At 41.7% G+C, this 19,756-nt stretch overlaps 1 protein-coding gene across 1 annotated transcript in view; it reads right to left on the bottom strand.

Annotated features, from left to right (window-relative positions):
- Window positions 1–19,756, bottom strand: part of stk39 (serine threonine kinase 39) — a 103,997-nt gene that overhangs the window by 22,938 nt on the left and 61,303 nt on the right. The window contains exons 15-16 of the mRNA XM_020928940.2: window positions 262–314; window positions 20–88 (exon numbers count right to left, since the gene is read on the bottom strand). Coding sequence (XP_020784599.1) covers window positions 20–88; window positions 262–314 — 122 coding nt within the window. The remainder of the gene's footprint in view (window positions 1–19; window positions 89–261; window positions 315–19,756) is intronic.

Genomic DNA, 19,756 nt, shown 5'->3' with positions numbered 1-19,756 from the left:
TTTCTTTTACAGTACTCACCTACTAACACGTCTTGCCCATTGACCAGGCCTGCAGACACCAGCTCCTGTGAAACGCCCTCTGCTGTGTCTGAGGGGGGAAAAACATGGCAGATATTGGCTGGCTGTGTTCACTTAGCCTGTAATTGTGTTAAGATACTGGATCAGATACTCTCCATGTCACTACCCATTACATGCAAAAGAGCCGGACCATATCACGAAACAAAACATATAATCAGATCATTCAGGGACACACGCGCTTACCTCGCCCCGGCGTGAACTCAAAACGGATGTCATTCAGTTCCTTTTTGGAGTTCCTGAGAAAAAAAAAAACAACAACAAATTGAGAAAAGTAGAACTAAACACTAAATCAATTCTATCAATCAGTCAGCAACTCGAGTGCAAATTAGGTAAAATAGCTGCTTTCTGCTAAAAACTAAAAAAAATCAAAGTGTATGCTGTGTTTCAGTCTCAATTTAGATATAATTAAGAAGGTTGTCAAAAAATCAAAAATACTAATCAATGCTAAAACTAGTATTGAAACTAAATCCTCATCTGAGCAGGTATTAATACTAAAAAAGTCACATTCACAGGACAGAAATGAACCTTTCTTAAATAGTTTTAGAATGATCTTAGTTGTATCAGAACAAGAATAAAAGAAAGTTCTATTATTTTATGTTGAAAATAAAAACTAAATACATTCATCAATTATCAACTTCAATACAAAAAAAGGTAAATCAGCTGCTTTCTGCTCAAAAATGCCTAAATCTAAGTGTGCTGCTTTCATTGTCATCTGCAATTTCAAGTACTACATGACATCACACATGACTGCCCTGATCACAGCCTGGTGTTTCTGATACAAAGGCCTGGCTGCAGGGGCAGGGTTTAAAGTGTTAATACCTGTTAGACCAATCACACCGTTCCCTATTCCCCTTCTCGGGCCCTCACTCTTAGTCAGGCTGGTGTCACCTAGTGCCTCTGCTCAATTTCATTTCTTTCCAGCGACTAGGTCAGGAATCAGAATATACTAGACCAGGCATGTCCAAACTATGGCCCGTAGGCCCTCAGACAAATTTTTCTTGGCCCTCAGGCTTCCAGGTGAATTGGCCCAAAATACCCTGCATCAATGAAAAATTTAACCTTTTTACTCCAAGTTTTTTTTTTTAAATCTACCTTGAGAGAGCTAATATTTAATAATTACTTTGTGGTTTTAAGGATTTTAGCATGAATAAAGACTGATGGCTCATTCAAAATGTGTTAAACATGCACATATTTCAATTATTCACTGTACTGAGCACCAGTCTACGGCCCTAGATCAGCCCTCTGCTTCGTCTGTGTTTAGATATGTGGCCCTTGATGAAAAAAATTTTGGACACCCTTGCACTAGACGGTTTACAAGAACCCCGGAAGTTGTAGACCGTGAACGAATCCTAATGCAGCGAGGTCAGACGGTTTCCACAAAGTGAAACCGACTGATGAGTCAGACTACCTCACTCTCCCCTTTAGTTCTTGAGGGCTGCGTCTCATTTCTCTTTCCTCGCCTCCTTGTCCTTGATTCCTCTCCTCAATTCTGCAGGAAATGGGTGAGGAAGTCCCGCCCAGAGAGGAGACAAAGCGAGGAGAGAGGATATAAACTCCTCACTGACATCAATAAAGCTTGATTCTTTCATCTGAAGTCTGCTCCCGAAGCCTCCCTCAGGTTTACTCCTTCCTTCCGTGGTTTTCTTTGAGACACCACATTTGATTGACAGCTGAAAATGGAGGATCGAGGAAAGGAATCAAAGAGAAGGAAGCGAGGAAAGAGAAATGAGAAGCGGCCGGCCCAGGTAATGTCCAGTTTGGCAGCTCTATTTGAAATGTTCTTGTGGAAAATGGTAAAAGGTCACTCATTTCTATTTAACGCTTTTCTACCTTCAAGGCACTTTACACTTCATCCATTCACACACACATTCATACACCAGTGTACGCAGACACTGGGAGCAAGGAGGGTTAAGTGTCTTGCCCAAGGACACAACAACAGCATTTAACTGACCGCTCCACCAATGATGTTTGCGTCGAGAGCGGGATTCGAACTACCGATCTTCGCATCAGTGGACAAACACCCTACCAATGGACAGGTTTTCATGTTTTTCTATTTACTTATTGGTGTGATGGACAGACAGTTGGAGCCCCAATTAAAAGTCCAACATCCAACAGCATTCATTTGTGGGGAGCTGGAATCTCACCGCCAACCTGTGTGAAGCAATGACGTTTATGTCGAGAGCGGGATTTGAACTGGAAACCTTCGGATCAATGGACAAAAACTCAACACCAATTGAGCTACTGATGTCCTGTGTGGTTGTGGGGAGAGTGTAAGTGTCTGGTCGCACTTTAAAGGCACTACACTTGATTTTTTTTTTTTTTTACTGTCTCTTTTTACTGTCTTTGTCATGTGGAGTTAATATGATTGACTGAGATTCTGGAGCAGGACCAGGCCTCAGCCTCCTCCTGCTCCTCTCCAGCCAACCACAGCTCAGCTCAACCACACCTTTAATTACCATATTTTTCGGACCATAAGGCACACCAGATTATGAGCCGCATTAAGCGAAACAAACGGACGACACTTGACACTGATCCCTTAGCCCAGGCGTCCATGATCCATTGGCAGATCATGGCGTAATTTGCCCGGGTTGCCTCCTTGTCTTGGAGGACTTGAGGAGTACTCAAATATACAATGAATAATAATGTGTTTCATGCAGTTTTACGCACATTTGTTTACGTTTTACAGAAACAAATCTTAAAACCACATGGCTTATTTCCATAAACTATAAGCACTGAAAAAAATAGCTCGCTCCTTGTGCACTGATACAGTCAGCTTCTGTTGCACTAAGTTTGCAGGTCATACACATAGACCGTATATATATGAATGGTCATATATTCTCTGTAGCAATTAATTGGTGTCATAAATGCCGACATAGAACTATACTTCGCCCTTTACTCTGTGAGGCTCCTGACAAGGGTAGCTATAATGCGCAGACAATCCATCAAGTAGTGCGGCTTCGTAGCTTACCAAAGTCGTACTAAAAACATTCTGACAGATTTTTGAGTGCCGTGTACTACATAAAATCGATTCGAGGTCAGTAAGCACAACCAGAATTAATACATAAGGCGCACCGGATTATAAGGCGCACTGTTGTTTTTTGAGAAAATTAAAGGATTTTAAGTGCGAAAAAAAGAAGCCCTATTTATACATGCCTATCCCGACAACACTCTCTCAACAATCCTCCCTCCCACCCCGTGTTACTTGTTCATCCTTCTGCCTGAAGACATCATCTACAAAGGAATCGGCCGGGCTGACCACCTGAGACCGAGACCCCCTCCTGCGTCTCCTCCTGGCCATCACATCTATCCATCGTCAATAAATACCTTTAACGTATTCCATTGTTGGTGTGGTCCTTGCTATTGAATTACCTTATGCACTCAATACATCTTTATTATTCATGGGAAAGATAAGAACAACTAGTATGCTAACGTGTGTTCTTTATATTTAGATGAAGACTATACACACCTGACTTATTTTGACCTCAAGAGCTGCTTATACAATAAATCTGAACTGGGGCAGGACAAATTTAGCTCAAATACATGGGGAAAAAAAAACTTTGGAGCACGGCCTTTGGGAGATTGGTCCGCTGTGTCCAATTGTGCTTTCACAACTTGTCTGACAGGAAAATCAGGCAGAAAAATGTACGAGTCTGAGGCGTAAGTGCAAAAAGTTTATAAATTGTAGCTCTGCGCAAAGTGAAGCCATATGGACAGATTATAAGGATGAAAAATAGCTCAGCTGGAAGTTTCTGACATTGCAGCACTTTTAAAGGTCCTATATTACACCAAATTGACTCTTGTGAGCTTCAAGCCATGTGAGAATGTTATTACCTCCTCAAAAACAGACCTGGACTTGTGTTTTGTTTAATTTACACATTTAAATAATCCTGCTTTATTAGTCTGTCTACATCTCCAGTGTCATGTCATCTTATGTCATGTAGTTTTTAGTTTTCAAGTTAAAGGGACAGTCTGGAATTTTGGACATAGGACCTAATTTCTTAGTGAGCCTGAGTGTTGGAGACATGTGGAGACACTTTTTTAAATATTCCATCCAGTTCTTGTATTTGCAGAGGTCGCTGGTGCTAGGCTAGTGCATGTCAATGGCCATAGTTATCCTGCCACTAAAAACAGTCTTACCCACTCCACAAAACACCCGAAGCAAATCTATTATTACACCAGACTGTCCATGTAAATGTCTGTCTCGATAGAATAATGTTTGAAATAAAACTAACCTTGCATCGCATACGAGAAAAGGAGAAACAGCTTTTCCGCACATGCGTGGTGCCTGGTTGGCAAAAAGTCAGTGGGGCCGCTCGTTTGTGTTGACAGTTGCGTTGCATATGTCTGTCATGAGATAACTCGTCTTATTTTGAAGTAGGTTTTGCATTTAATTGTTTTGACATGACTTCATCATCTTACTATAACTCACTGAATGTTGAGAATCAAAAACGTTACTTTGAAAAGTTAAAACTCGCTGATGATGTTGATGTTGACTTGTTGATACGGATGCTTTTTGCCTACCAAAATGGCTGACGTGTTTTCTCGTATGAATTTTCGCATGTTGAGGGACTATTTTCTCAGCAGCAGCGGAATTTTACTTTGCCGGTAAGATAGGTGCTAGGTGATATCAGTTCGCCGCTGCCAAACTTTCTATCAGGAAGAATAACTCGCTGCAGCTGCTCAGACATAAATCCTTCAAATGTAAGGTTGTTTTTACTTCTACAATTATTCTATCAACACAGACATTTTCATGGACAGTTTGGCATAATAATAGATTTGCTTTCGGTGTTTTGTGTGGAGTGGGTTTAGACTGTTTTTAGTGGCAGGATAACTATGGCCGTTGACATGCACTAGCCTAGCACCAGTGACCTCTGCAAATATAAGGACTGGATGGAAAATTTAAAAAAGTGTCTCCACACGTCTCCAGCACTCTGGCTCACTAGGAAATGAGATCCAAACCTCTGGACTGTCCCTTTAACAGCTACGTTTTACCTTTAGTTCAGTAGAGATTGGCAAACCCAGGTCTGAAATTATCCAAATGATTCTAGTGAAGGTGTATGGAGTTTAAAAACACAGTGAAGCACTTGATGTTTTACCACATGACATCACAAATCACAAAGTGGAGTGTTTTCCAGTGTTTTGAGAGAAAAACTACGCCTATAAACGCAGGGTTTGTGTGTTAAACAAGTATGAATGAAACAAAACACAACTCCAGGTCTGTTTGCAATGAAAAAACAACATTATAACATCATAATAGTTCAGAAAATAGTGTAACACGGGCCCTTTAACCTATACAGAACATCCTTACTAACTATAGGCGCACGCAGATCTCTGTAAGAATGTGAACGGGAGATGTTGGCATAGTTTTTTTTATACACTTAAGACCGTAGTATCTTAGAGCTTAGATTCAAAGTTTCCATTCATGCTAACACTAGTATTACATTACGGCTCAAAATCTCATATGCCATCGCTATGGGGAAGACAATTTATAGGCTATTTACATAATGATGCATGCACAGCAGTCTGCACCCTAGTGTGAATACCACACAGGTTTATTATAGACTGTTTAAATAATTCAACTGAGTCATATATAAATAAATGTAAAGCACTGTGTATGTGTAGCACATAGTAACTGTGGGCCCAGTACGAGCAGGAATACAAACGAGAACACAAAAGCAGAGTAATCAATGGAGCAACTGAATTCACTTGGACTCATTGGAGGTTTAACTAAGTCAGACGCACACAGGCAAGGAGACACGGACACATACGCACACACACAGACACACACAGACACACACAGACACACACAGACACACAGACACATACACACACACAGACACACAGACATACAGACACACACAGACACACACAGACACACACAGACACACACAGACACATACGTAGAGAAAGAGAGAGACAGACACACACACACACGGAGAGAGAGACACAGAGAGAGAGGGAGAGACAGAGAGAGAGACACAGACACAGACACAAACACACAGAGAGAGACCACAGACACACAGACAGAGAGAGTGAGAGAGAGAGAGAGAGAGAGAGACAAACACAGAGAGAGAGAGGCACAAAGACACACAGAGAAAGAGAGACACACAGACAGAGAGAGTGAGAGAGACACACAGACACGCACACACACCGAGAGAGAGAGAGAGAGAGAGACAGACACAAACACAGAGAGAGAGACAGAAACATACAGAGAGAGACACACACAGACACAGAGAGAGAGACACAGACAACAAACACAGAGAGAGACAGACAGAGACACAACACAGAGAGAGAGAGACACACAGAAGAGAGACAGACACACACAGACACAGAGAGAGAGAGACACAAACAGAGAGAGAGAGAGACAGACACAAACACAGAGAGAGAGAGACACAAACATACAGAGAGAGACACACAGACACAGAGAGAGAGAGACACAGACACAAACACAGAGAGAGAGAGACACACACACAAACACACAGAGAGAGAGAGAGACACAAACACAGAGAGACAGAGAGAGACAACACACAGAGAGAGAGAGAGACACAAACAAGAGAGAGAGAGAGACAGACACAACACAGAGAGAGAGACAAACATACAGAGAGAGACACACAGACACAGAGAGAGAGAGAGACACAAACACAAGAGAGAGAGAGAGAGAGAGACACACAACACACAGAGAGAGAGAGAGAGACACAAACACAGAGAGAGAGAGAGACACACACAAACACACAGAGAGAGAGAGAGAGAGACAGAAACATACAGAGAGAGACACACAGACACAGAGAGAGAGAGAGAGAGAGACACACAGACACAAACACAGAGAGAGACACACAAACACACAGAGAGAGACACACAGACACAGAGAGAGACACACAGACACAAACACAGAGAGAGAGAGACACACACACAGAGACACACAGACAGAGAGAGAGAGAGACACAGAGACACAGAGAGAGAGAGAGAGACACACACAAACACAGAGAGAGAGAGAGAGAGACAGAAACATACAGAGAGAGACACACAGACACAGAGAGAGAGACACAGACACAAACACAGAGAGAGAGAGACACACACACACACACACAGAGAGAGAGAGAGAACACAGAGAGAGAGAGAGAGACAGACACAAACACAGAGAGAGAGACACAAACATACAGACAGAGACACACAGACAGAGAGAGAGACAGAGACACAAACACAGAGAGAGAGAGACACACAAACACAGAGAGAGAGAGAGAGAGAGAGAGAGAGAGAGAGAGAGAGACAGAACATACAGAGAGAGAAGACACACAGACACAACACACACACAGAGAGAGAGAGACACAAACACAGAGAGAGAGACACACACACAAAACACACACACAGAGAGAGAGAGAGACACAAACACACACAGAGAGAGACACACAAACACACAGAGAGAGAGAGAGAGAGAGAGACAGAAACATACAGAGAGAGACACACAGAGACAGAGAGAGAGAGAGAGAGAGAGACACAACACAGACACAAACACACAGAGAGAGAGACACAAACATACAGAGAGAGACACACAGACACAGAGAGAGAGGACACAAGACACAAACACAGAGAGAGAGAGAGACACAGAACATACAGACAGAGACACACAGACAGAGAGAGAGAGACACAGACACAACACACACAGAGAGAGAGAGACAGAGAGAGAGAGAGAGAGACACAAACACAGAGAGAGAGACACAAACACAGACAGACACACAGACACAGAGAGAGAGAGAGACACAAACACAGAGAGAGAGAGACACACACAACACAGAGAGAGAGAGACACACACAAACACACAGAGAGAGAGAGAGACACAAACACAGAGAGAGAGAGACAGAAACATACAGAGAGAGACACACAGACACACAGAGAGAGAGAGACACACAGACACAAACACAGAGAGAGAGAGAGAGACACAAACACAGAGAGAGAGAGAGAGAGACACAAACACAGAGAGAGAGAGAGACACAAACACACAGAGAGAGAGAGACACAGACACACACAGACAGACCCACACACAGATAAATATATACACAACAAATTCAAAAGTGTTAAATTCATGGTGTTGGTGTTGTTGTGAGTAAAGTGAAGAAAAACCACATATGTTTGAACATAGTCAAGAGTTATTTCAACTATGACAGTGTGTAGAGTAAAATAAGTAGGTGTGATTCACAATGTTGACATAAAATGAGTAGTTGTTGATTCACAGAGTTAACGTCAGACACTTACAAAGTGTGTGTTTTGAATATTACACTACATCAGTGTTGGGCTTTTGTAACGTTTTGAACGGGAGAGCTACACACGGCAGCCATTTCACCTGTGAGATGCACTGTGCCGGGAGCAGGGCACATGTAAGTGGACCTAATAGTGGTTACATCAAGTTACCAATGTTGAGCCTTCTACACTTTGGAAAGTGTAGTTGTAACTCATTTACTGTGGAAAACATATAAAACTGTTAAAATGAACAATATATGAGTTGAATTAACACTCTTGAATTTGCTGTGTATGAACCTTGTAAATATGAATAAGAATGTAGATTAGAATTGTTCTTGTAGCCAACTAAAACATAAGGCATGTTTAGTATTCCTCAAAAGGACTATGTATGTCTTCATATAAAATCATAACACTAAGTCTAAGCCAGGTGTAAGGGCCCATATTACACTATTTTCTATGTTATAATGTTGTTTCCTCATCACAAACAGACCTGGAGTTGAGTTTTGTTTCATTCACACATGTTTAACACACAAACCCTGTGTACTTTGGCTGTGTTTTCTCTCAAATGGAAAACATCCAGTTACAGAGAGCTCTCCGCTGTGCTTTTAACCTAAGTGTATGGACCTTCACTAGAATCATGTGGATAATTTCAGCCCTGGATATGCCAATCTCTACTGACAGATAAAGGTAAAAGGAGCTGTTAACTTGACACTACGACTTCAAGACATCACAAGGTAAATAAAAGGGTTACTCATACATGTCTGAATGAAATAAAAGACTCCAACTCCAGCTATGTTTTTGATGCAGAAACAATATTCTAACATGACTTAAAGCTCACAAGAGTCATTTTTGTGTAATTCAAGACCTTTAATCCATAAACCGGCTATGATATTTTTTCATATTATACATTTTCACAATATTTAGAAACTCCACAACTGAAACTGAAAGTGCTTTACACTAAGGAACCATGATTAAAGGTGTCCAAAAATATCAAAATATCAATATATCGTATCGCTTAATGTGATAATACAGTATCGGCAAGAGTATTTTTTGATATATTTTACTAAATTATTTTGTTACAGAGCTACAGTTGTTACTTGTTGATGCGACACATTTGACACTTTCACTGTTTTGACGATTACAATTTTTGTGCTTCATATTCACTTTGCACAAGATGTGGTTTAACAAAGACTTTTTCTATCACAGCCATGATTTATGTCAGGGAATTTACCCCGACCTCAAATATTAAAGAACACGCCAGGGACACAGTGGTTGGTTTTACTTGCGCAAGGAGTAGGAGAGAGCTGCCTGTCTCATCCTAACTGAAGCTCTCTTCTCTCCAACGTCCTTTTATTGTAGAGCACACAATTATCATACAGTAGGTTACTTTGAATACAGTACCTATTGTTCACATGTATCTCATGACTGACAAGCTTCCACTGACACAGTCCCCATTATACACAGATTTCACATTCCAGGTGGTAGATAGCCTCTAGCAATTCCCCAGAGTTCTGTGTTAACCTCCTGATGTTTACCATTACTATTTGTTTCTCCCGGTACAATATCTTTAATGAGTCAGCTGGTGCATCAGCAAGATCACCTGATACAGCTTGAACACAACAAAACAAGTAAAACAAAAAGCCAATGTTGATAAATCCGTGTATCATTCGTTCATTCGTTTTTCAATATAAAACCAAAAATAAGAAAACGAAAAAACAACAGTTTTCTTCGTTATTTGTCTCCAAAACCAAAATGAAAAAACGGATAACGATTCGTTTTTTCAGTTTTCGATTTTGTGTTTAAAATGAAGAATGGAAAAAAACGGATAACGGCCGTTTCCCGTTTACGTGACTTCAGTGACTGCGATGCCGAACTTTTGCACCGCATACGGACTGAACCGGGACTGACCCAGGTCCAAGACCAGACCGAGACCAGAGCGGGACTGAGACCGGGACCACACCGGGACCAGACCAGAGGGGACTGAGACCGGGACCAGACCGGGACAGACCGAGACCAGAGCGGGACTGAGACTGGGACCAGACCGGGACCAGAGCGGGACTGAGTCTCAGTAGCGCTCTGGTCCCGGTCTGGTCCCGGACCTGGTCCATCTGAACCAAAAGCTCTTAGTTCGGTTCGTTTTCGTTGGGGTGAAAGCTCGGAGTCCGGTCTGGTCCCGGTCTGGTCCCGGTCTCAGTCCCGCTCTGGTCCCGGTCTGGTCCCGGTCTCAGTCCCGCTCTGGTCCCGGTCTGGTCCCGGTCTCAGTCCCGCTCTGGTCTCGGTCTGGTCTCGGACCTGGATCAGTCCCGGTTCAGTCCGTATGCGGTGCAAAAGTCCGGCATCGCAGTCACGGAAGTCATGTAAACGGGAAACGGCCGTATCCGTTTTTTCCATTCTTCATTTAAACACAAAATCGAAAACTGAAAAAACGAAATCGTTATCCATTTTGGTTTTGGAGACAAATAACGAAGAAAACTGTTGTTTTTTCGTTTTCTTATTTTTGGTTTTATATTGAAAAACGAATGAACGAATGATACACGGATTTTGATAACTTATACTACATCATGATTACCTTTACATGAGAAATGCTTATAACATAAAAATCCTCTAACAATTTAGCCTTTATTTTTTATTGAATCGTATTGTATCGATTTGAAATATATTGTGTTGAATCGTATCGAATTGAAAGCTCACTGTATCGAGGTATGTATCGTATCGTGGCCCATGTATCGACTGACTCCAGCCTTAACCATAATCATGATTTAAGTACAAAAGGCGAGCCCAGTTAAGTGTCTTGCCCAAGGACACAAAAGCATCTTCAAAGAAAAGACACTTGCTAATGTTCTCTGCCTAGGCACTGACATCACATATAATATTAATAACAATGAGATTTACAGGTTTGCCAAAGCCTCTCAAAGTCTCACTACAGACTGTTATAGCCACAGCTGCCCTGAGGTTGACTGACGGACGCGTGGCTGCCAATCTGTGAAATGCACCACCATCAATATTTGCACACACACTCAGTACGGGTGAAGTGTCTCGCATGAGGACACAGAACAGACGACACTTGAAACAACAGTGGGGCACGTATATGGGCTATGTTTACCCCACACTTATCCTGGTTTGATCCCGGTTCAGCCCTAATGTGGACTTTGCTAAGACCTCTTCTAATCCTGGATTAACGCCGGTCTTGTCCAGGTTTAGTTCCATGTTCAGTCTTAGTATAGCCTTAATTTGGATGTGGTTTAGACGTAGGGTTGTCAGAAGTAACGAAAATCAAGATCAGAACACGTCTAAGAGCACACGGACTAGTACATTGTTTCCCAAAGACTGTCGTGAGATATTTTTTTTGGGTTGTCTTGTCACGATCTGCATGTAGGTCTGCAGTATACACTTCTGACACATGAGATTTTCTGTGCTCACAAAAATGAAGCCAAAGCACAGAAACAGACTGATTGCTGCGCCTGATCTGCTACTGCGCTCTCCTCCTGCACCCCCGGACTGGAACAAGCCACAAAAACACACACAGGCCCCAAAGTTCTCACAGTAATATCATGGACCATCACAGTATATCAAATTACAAGTCTCTTTGTTTAAATTAAGTGTTATGGTGCAACAATAAGACAGAGGAAACTACACAGACCATGATCCTTTGCTCCATTTCAGTGCAGACTACAAGAAGAAAAACAGTTCTAAGCACTTTAAAGTCTTAGTTCTTCAGATTTAGTCTTGTCAAGGCTATTATTATTGTTATTGTTGTATGACTGATACTGTTACTGTTCCCTAATCGTGAGCTTTAACACAATATCGGAATAAATATCGTACCGTGGGGTTCATACCGTGATGATATCGTATTGCGAGACTTGGATATCGTTACACCCCTAGTTGCAATGTTAAGACATGTTTTGTGTAAGTTCTTATCTTTTTGTAATTATTTCCAGTTCTAGTATTGCTGGTTCAATTGAGTGTTGAAAAGAAAAAGAAATGGGCTACATTTAATGTCCAAATAAGCGACTTATGGATCCTTTTATTGCTGCTTTAGTTACTGTTTTTCATTGTTTAAAACTTGAGTAATACTAATTGTTCAGAGAGACACGATCACTCAGTCAACAATAAACTATCCTCGTTAATGTTCAATAATGGTCAAATCCACAAATAATGTCTATTGATTTGGGTCGTGAAAGTTTGTGACTTTTAAAATATGGGTCCCCAGAAAAAAGTTTGGGAAACACTGGACTAGTAAACACCCATGGACCACAATGGAACGTACCTGGACGACTGAGGGATTACACAGATATAACACCACATGATAATACAAAAGAAAGCATTATGATTAAATGTTGAAAATCACAGTTTATTGTTTAAAGTGTTTTTTATTATCGTTGTGGTATCGGAATCTGTGTTGAGCATCAAGTCGAGTTTGAAATGTTAGTGTCATAAAAACACTTCAGTAGTTTAATTATCTGCAATACTGCAAAAAACTGTTCAAGTGTGACATGAATTTGTTTACTAAAATCAAATTAATCATCGCTACATGTGCTGTGTCTGATTTATTTCATTTGAACTGGTTTGAGGATTTGAGAGCAGCAGATGGATCTAAAAATGTCTGACCCCAGAGGCAGAAGGAGGAGGAGGAGGAGGAGGAAAACGAAGGGAGAAAGAGGATGAAGAGGAGAGGAGGAGGACAAAGAAGAGGAGGAAAAGAAAAGGAGGAGAAGAGGAGGGGGAGGAGGAGAAAGAGGAGGAGGAGGAAGAGAAGAAGGTGAGCAGGAGGAGGAGAGTCTGGGGTCAGTGCCAAAGACGAGACATGGATCACCACAACCCTGTCCAAAGATACACGCCTTAAGTCTGCCTGCTCTGTGCTCACCACCGAGAGGGCATCCAGTCAGAACACTTCAAAATCACACTACCAGTCAAAAATTTGGACTCACCCTCACATTCAGTGTTTTTTTTTTTTCTACATATTTACTAGGGATGGGCATTTGATACAATTTTCTTAATCATTAACGTTCTTATGTTAAAGTGATCATCATTATTATTACTATGACTAATCTGCATAAATAAACCATCACCACTCTAGAGTTGAGATTATAATATGTTTAATGCAGCTTTGACACATTTGTTTACATTTTACAGAAACGAAACTTAAAACTGCATAACTAATTTGCATAAACAGTAAATGCCGGAAAAAAGCTCTTTCCTTGTGCGCTGATGCGGTTCAGCTTCTGTTGTACTCCTCTTTTTACCCCCTAATGAAGCGTTATACATCCTTTTTTCAGTACAACCTGTTATTTCACAGTCTGCTGCTGTAGTTGTGTCATATGGCTGTAATAAAAGCTATAGGACCAGAAATACAAATGGAAAAAAGGAAAAATAAAATTCACCCTCTTTCATACAAAACACACAGCAACATGTGTAAACAACTTTTTGGACATAAAAATGCAGAATTTAGGACCTTAGCTACAAAAGTGCAAAATATCAAGTCAGTAAATAAACTAAAAATATCCTTATTGCCTCAAAACAAAACAAAAAAAAGGACAATGGCCTCATTACTTTCCTGGTGTCAGTCATGGAAACAGCTCATGTCAGGTCCAGGGCACAGAGCCACATCACTTCCTGCATTTCCATGGTGTTTTTTCACATTTGGATTTGTATATTTTGACTGGAATAAACCTTTCGAATAAAAAAATAGCAAAGGATGCACAATTACACAGACCAAGATGCGTAATTTGCCATTTATTTGGGCAATAACTGCACTTAGAGTGACTTTTTCAATTGTTACAAACACAGACGCTCAGAGCAGTCGACAATTTTGACTCACTACACTCTTTGGCAAAGTTTGGGCCAATCAAAATGGATGGAGTGCATGCAACCTAGCCTGATTCATCAGCCAGTTTTACTTCGTTTCACTTCGTACAAACCGTCTGACCTCGTAGCCTTAGATTTCATTCATTCGACGGTAGGCGGGTACTTTTTTTCATTTAACCAATCGCTGCTATTTGGTCGTGACGTATGTAATGCACCACTAACGAGGCTAACTGGTATATTAAGCTTTTCCCAAATTCCATCGGAAGAAGGGCATCTTTTCCCTTGATAAAATTCACCGAACATTTTCTTTGTTCCGGCTTTAAATCCTCAACCTCAGGAATCCTTGCCAACACAGAATATATGGCTCTTGCACTTCTGAGGTTTTTGCGAACCGTCTAGTGTATTCCAATTCCTGACCTAGTTGCTGGAGACAAATGTAAGTAAGAAAAGTAAGCAAGTTTCTATCTTTTATGGTTGGTAAGTTACGTGCGGTTATATAAAACATACTCCCAGGTATTGTATGATTTCGTCGGTCTGGAAGGATTAATTTGCACCAAAATGAGTACGTAACACTGCTGAATCCTACGTGTGTCACTGATTAAGAGAATTAAATCGGAGATGAAGAGCAGTGGGCGAATGTCGGTGTAAATGGGAGATGATCGTCAATATGTCTTCTTGAAAATGAGTGATTAAAGATGACTCAAACATGCACGAATCACCCCAAATATAACTCTGAGTGTGTAAATAGTGAGGGGAAACAACTATAACATGATTAAAAGGCTCTGAAAAGTAGATTTAACATAATAAGTCTGCTTTAATACCATACTGTATCACTACGGAGAGGTGGTGGACTAATACTGACCAGTCGCCCACCTTTAGGAACTGTCTCGCAAAAGGACACAAACTTTAAACGAGTCTGATATTATGAAAGCTCAAACTATTATTGTGAAAATGACTAGGCTTTTTATTCGTGTCAGGTGAAGTGAGCAGAGCAGACTTCATTAAAAAGCACTTCTTCTGTGTCCTCAACTGAAGCAGAATAAATGATCCATTGCTAACTCTGCTATTTGAACAGAGAAGAGACGCTGTAATGGAATAAAATGTTATGTTTACAGACAGGAAATATTTGTTTTGTTCTTAAGGCCAAAATCAATACTGTGACCCATGTATTCAGATGCCTATTGAGAAAACTGTATTGTTGCATCCCTTCTGTATTTGTCATAAATTACCAAGAATACTGAAAATAGAACTAGGTCTGGGTACTGCTGAAAGGTACTTCTGTGATTTATTTTTGGTTATTGGGTCAGATTTAGTCTTTGTTGGACTTTAAAAGCATGTTATTCTGTTTTATGACTGAAGGTAATTGTCAAAAGAGGCTACCAAATTAACATAAAGCAGTTATTGTTTAGGTATTGGTACACAAAGGTACACAACTCCTAAATATGTTGTGAGGTGAACATAATGATGACTCCTAATGTTATTTTTATATAGTGTTATATCCCTTATTTCCAGTAAAGAGTACTTAACAATAGTGCATTAGTCTAATATATAGTGCTGTTCCTGAAGCTCAAAATCGATCTATAATTTTGTGCATTATTCATTCACTCCACACTCGGTGGTTGTGAGATTATGTTGCCAGACTAGCCACAGCTGCCCTCGGGTAACACAACGGTATCAAGGCTGCTAATCTCTGCCAACGGCCCTTCCAACCAACACCAACACTGACACACACACGAGCCACGTTCATACTAGAAATGCAGATGAAGTGTCTTGCCTAAAGACACTGGAACAGTTTTTTGCCACTAGCGCTCAACTGTGGCACTCAGTAGGGGCGGCGCTGCACATTTCTGGTTGGAGGAGCCAAGGGGGTAGCCAGGCTGGGGCCACCTAGTGCCTGCGCTCAATTGTATTTCTCTCCAGTGACTAGGTCAGGAATTGGAATACACTAGACCAGGGGTGCTCACACTTTTTCAGCATGCGAGCTACTTACAAAATGACCAAGTCATAAAGATCTACCTAATACAAAGCCAAGCAAACTGCACTGAAACACTCTGTGCCCCTTTTTTGGACCCTCACCCACAGTTTTGAGAACCCCTTCTTTAAGAGAACTTCCTCTGGCACTTTACACAAAACTATGAAAAAAGTGAAGGAAGATTTTTAAACCTGTTTTTTAAAGTTCCAAACTGGAGTTGCATTCTTTTCTGGTTTTGCAGTGATATTTACCAGCCTCTGCACATTTACCAAACCAAACGCACATCGTGACAAACACAGATGCATTTGTGCACTTTTGTTAGGCAAACTTCAGCCAAATGTGGCGGTAGGTCTGTTCTGTAGATCCGCTCTATGCTGTAGACCCGCTTTGTGCCAACATTGTAACACAAATTTAGACTGGTTTTTGCTTCACGTTTCGTGTTGCTCTTCTAATCAATGCGCACTGTGGAAGGGGCTTGTGTTCGCTGTACGCAGGAAGGAGCGAGAGTGTGAAAAGGCGAGGGGCGGCGTGCTGACGGTAGGATGTTTAGGAAGTTTAACCTGCCCTGTGATGCACGCTGGTACACGAGGGCACACGCTGTCGCAGACGAGCCGTGCATAGGGAGCGTGTGTATTTGTGATGTGCCGTAGAGTCTCCGCGGGCTGCACTGAGCGCACAGGCTGCACTGAGACGCCCCACACGCTCCTGCACCCCAGTACAAGTTTATTGCCAACAGCAGCGGCCGTAATGAAATATGATCGCACTTGTTGAGTGTCAGACCTTGAGTGAGAGACAAGACCGAGTCCAAACGCGATCGAGTCCGAAGACGAAGACACGGCGATCTACCCACACGACCTTGGCGATCGACTGGTAGATCGTGATCGACGTATTGAGCACCCCTGCACTAGACGGTTTGAAGCAACCCTGGAATTTGTAAACCGCGCACCGGCCAATCAGCGAGGAGCTGTGAAGTCATGTCTGGGTCCCTTTTTGTGGTACAGAACAACAGTAAACAAAGCGGTCGAGATGGATGTAGATGAAGCCATATATTCAATTCCCGAGAATGAGGATTTAAAGCCGGAACAAAGAAAATATTTGGTGAATTTTATCAAGGGGAAAGACGTTATTGCCCTTCTTCCTATGGGATTTGGCGCATTACATACATCACAACCAAACAGCAGCGATTGGTTAAATAAAAAGTAAAAGTACCCACCTACTGTCAAACGAACAAATCCTAATGCTGCGAGGTCAGCCGGTTTCCACAAAGTGAAACTGGCAAATGAATCAGGCTACCAAGGGGGTGCTAAGGTCTTCAATGGGTGTGCACAGTAAACATGTTAATTTAGAGCCTTTTAACGATGAAGTGCACCCCCACCCCCTACCGTGCTGCATTGCTGTTTTAAACAAATTTAAATGGTAAAATAAATGGTAAGTGATCACAATTTTATATAGCGCTTTTCCACTTTCTACGCACTCAAAGCACTTTTACAAGAAACTCGTCCATTCACACACCAATGTGCGCAGGGAGTGACGTGGGTTAAGTGTTTTACCCAAGGACACAACAGCAGCATTGCATTGCCAAGCACTCTACTGGTGATGTTTATTTAGAAAGTGCGATTCTAACCACCGACCTTCAGATCAGTGAACATCAGGCTTTCACAAGGTGGTTTGTCCAATTATTCTTCTACATTAAATAGCCAACATTTACTTTTCTTCCACCCATTATTATTTCAGATGTACCAATAACGAAAATATCATCATATCGTATTGTCAAAGGTCCCAAAATAATATCGAATCAAAAGTTCCTTTGCTTAAATGCTTTGTTTTATAGTGGCAACGGTTTATAAACATAAGGAACTACATATCCCATGATTCATTTCAGTGCAGACAACATGAAGAAATATGTTTTTTTTACTTTAATTATTGGTATTATGACAGTAATGATTCACACCAAAGTCTTGTCAAGGTATTTTAAAAGCAAAAAGCATCCTATCTACAATTCTACATCGTGAAAATATCGTACCGTGAGATTTGGATATCGTTAAATCCGCAATTATTACAAACGCACAATCTTCTGCTCACTGGTGACACCTACTGGCCAACTCCAACCTACATTATTCTTTCTAACCAGACTGAGTTATGCATGCAGCCCACACACCTTTGATTTGAATTAACGCAGAAAAGCACATCAAAAGTGACCTCTCCTCTCCACAGCTCAATGAATCGATCTCATTTACATAGGTCCCTCTCCGCCTGTCGAATCAGCTGTGACGCGCCAACAGTTGGGCGTGTTAATATAAAAGTCTGAAGCTCCCCCCTTAAAACTGCTGACACCGGCACCCGCAGAGACCTCGGTGACATTGCGAGGAAAAGAAAAATGTTGACGAGGATCCAATCATAGCCCCAATCTCGTCCGGAATACTGAGGAGGCTCCCATTATCATAACACATGCAGATCGGAGCTAATTCCCTCATTAATTAAGAGAGGAGACGAACTTGCTGTTGCTATTTTGCACTCTCCAATCTAATTTGAAATCTTTGTACCAGACAAAAATACCAAGAGGGATTTCATGAGGCAAATTATTATTGTTGTTGAACATTTGCTTAAAATATGACAACAAAATCAAAAAATATTAATAATGCATTTTAAATAAAGCAGTCAAAGTCACGTTGTAATTTCCATTCACTGTTCAGAGTTGGTGGTGGCTACTGAACATGGCAGCTGCTCTGGTTGTAAGAATGCAGCAAGTGTCTTGCTCAAGGACAGGACAACAGTACTCGCTAGACTAAAGGCCGCCACACACTACAGGAGATTTTGCCAGATTTTGGCTGCGATTTACTTCTCCCCGAGTTCAGGGAGGCGTGACCCGACTTTTTGTCTTTGTGTGAGATTTCGAAGCTCTGTCAGATCAGAACCACCAAACATCAGTTCCGCTACGGTAACAGTCAATAAAACACAGCGTCAGGAGCAGAGGAGTGACAGCTACAGAGGTGCAAGATACAAACTCGGGAAATAGTGAAAATAATGAGAAGAATTTATTACTCACCTCTCGTAAAGTGGTAAATTTAAAGTGCCGCATCGCCACATTATCCATAGACCTTGTCCTCCGCACTGGTGTTGTGGGGATTTTTTAAGTCGGGGTATGCAATTTGTGAATAAACCAGGAGGACTAAACCAGGACTGAACCAGGATTAAACCAGGTCTAAACCAGGACTAAACAAGGTCTAAATCAGGACTGAACCAGGTCTAAACCAGGACTACATCAGCTCTAAACCAGGTCTAAATCAGGACTAGACTAGGACTAATCTTGGATTTGAGAGAGAGAGAGAGGGAGAACCCTGAGCCCGTGGAGCAGGGTGTCCACAAAGCAGGCGACAGCTGCGCATAGCCCTGCGGCACAAAGCTCTACACTGGTCCAGACCGGTCGCCTGCGGTCACTCGACAGTCTACGCAGGCGCACCTCCAGGCCCATCCCGACATTCAGTCCTGGTTTATTTCTGGTTTAGACCTGGTTTAAACCTAGCCTGATTCATCAGCCAGTTTTACTTCGTTTCACTTCGTACAAACCGTCTGACCTCGTAGCCTTAGATTTCATTCATTCGATGGTAGACAGGTACTTTTATCATTTAACCAATCACTGCTGTTTGGTGGTGACGTATGTAATGT

Source organism: Boleophthalmus pectinirostris, unplaced genomic scaffold, assembly GCF_026225935.1.
Source record: "Boleophthalmus pectinirostris isolate CB_2022bp ecotype Guang Dong unplaced genomic scaffold, ASM2622593v1 HiC_scaffold_1, whole genome shotgun sequence".
Lineage (NCBI taxonomy): Eukaryota > Metazoa > Chordata > Actinopteri > Gobiiformes > Gobiidae > Boleophthalmus > Boleophthalmus pectinirostris.
Note: the sequence above shows the minus strand (reverse complement) of the source record. Positions and strands in the feature narration are given on the sequence as shown.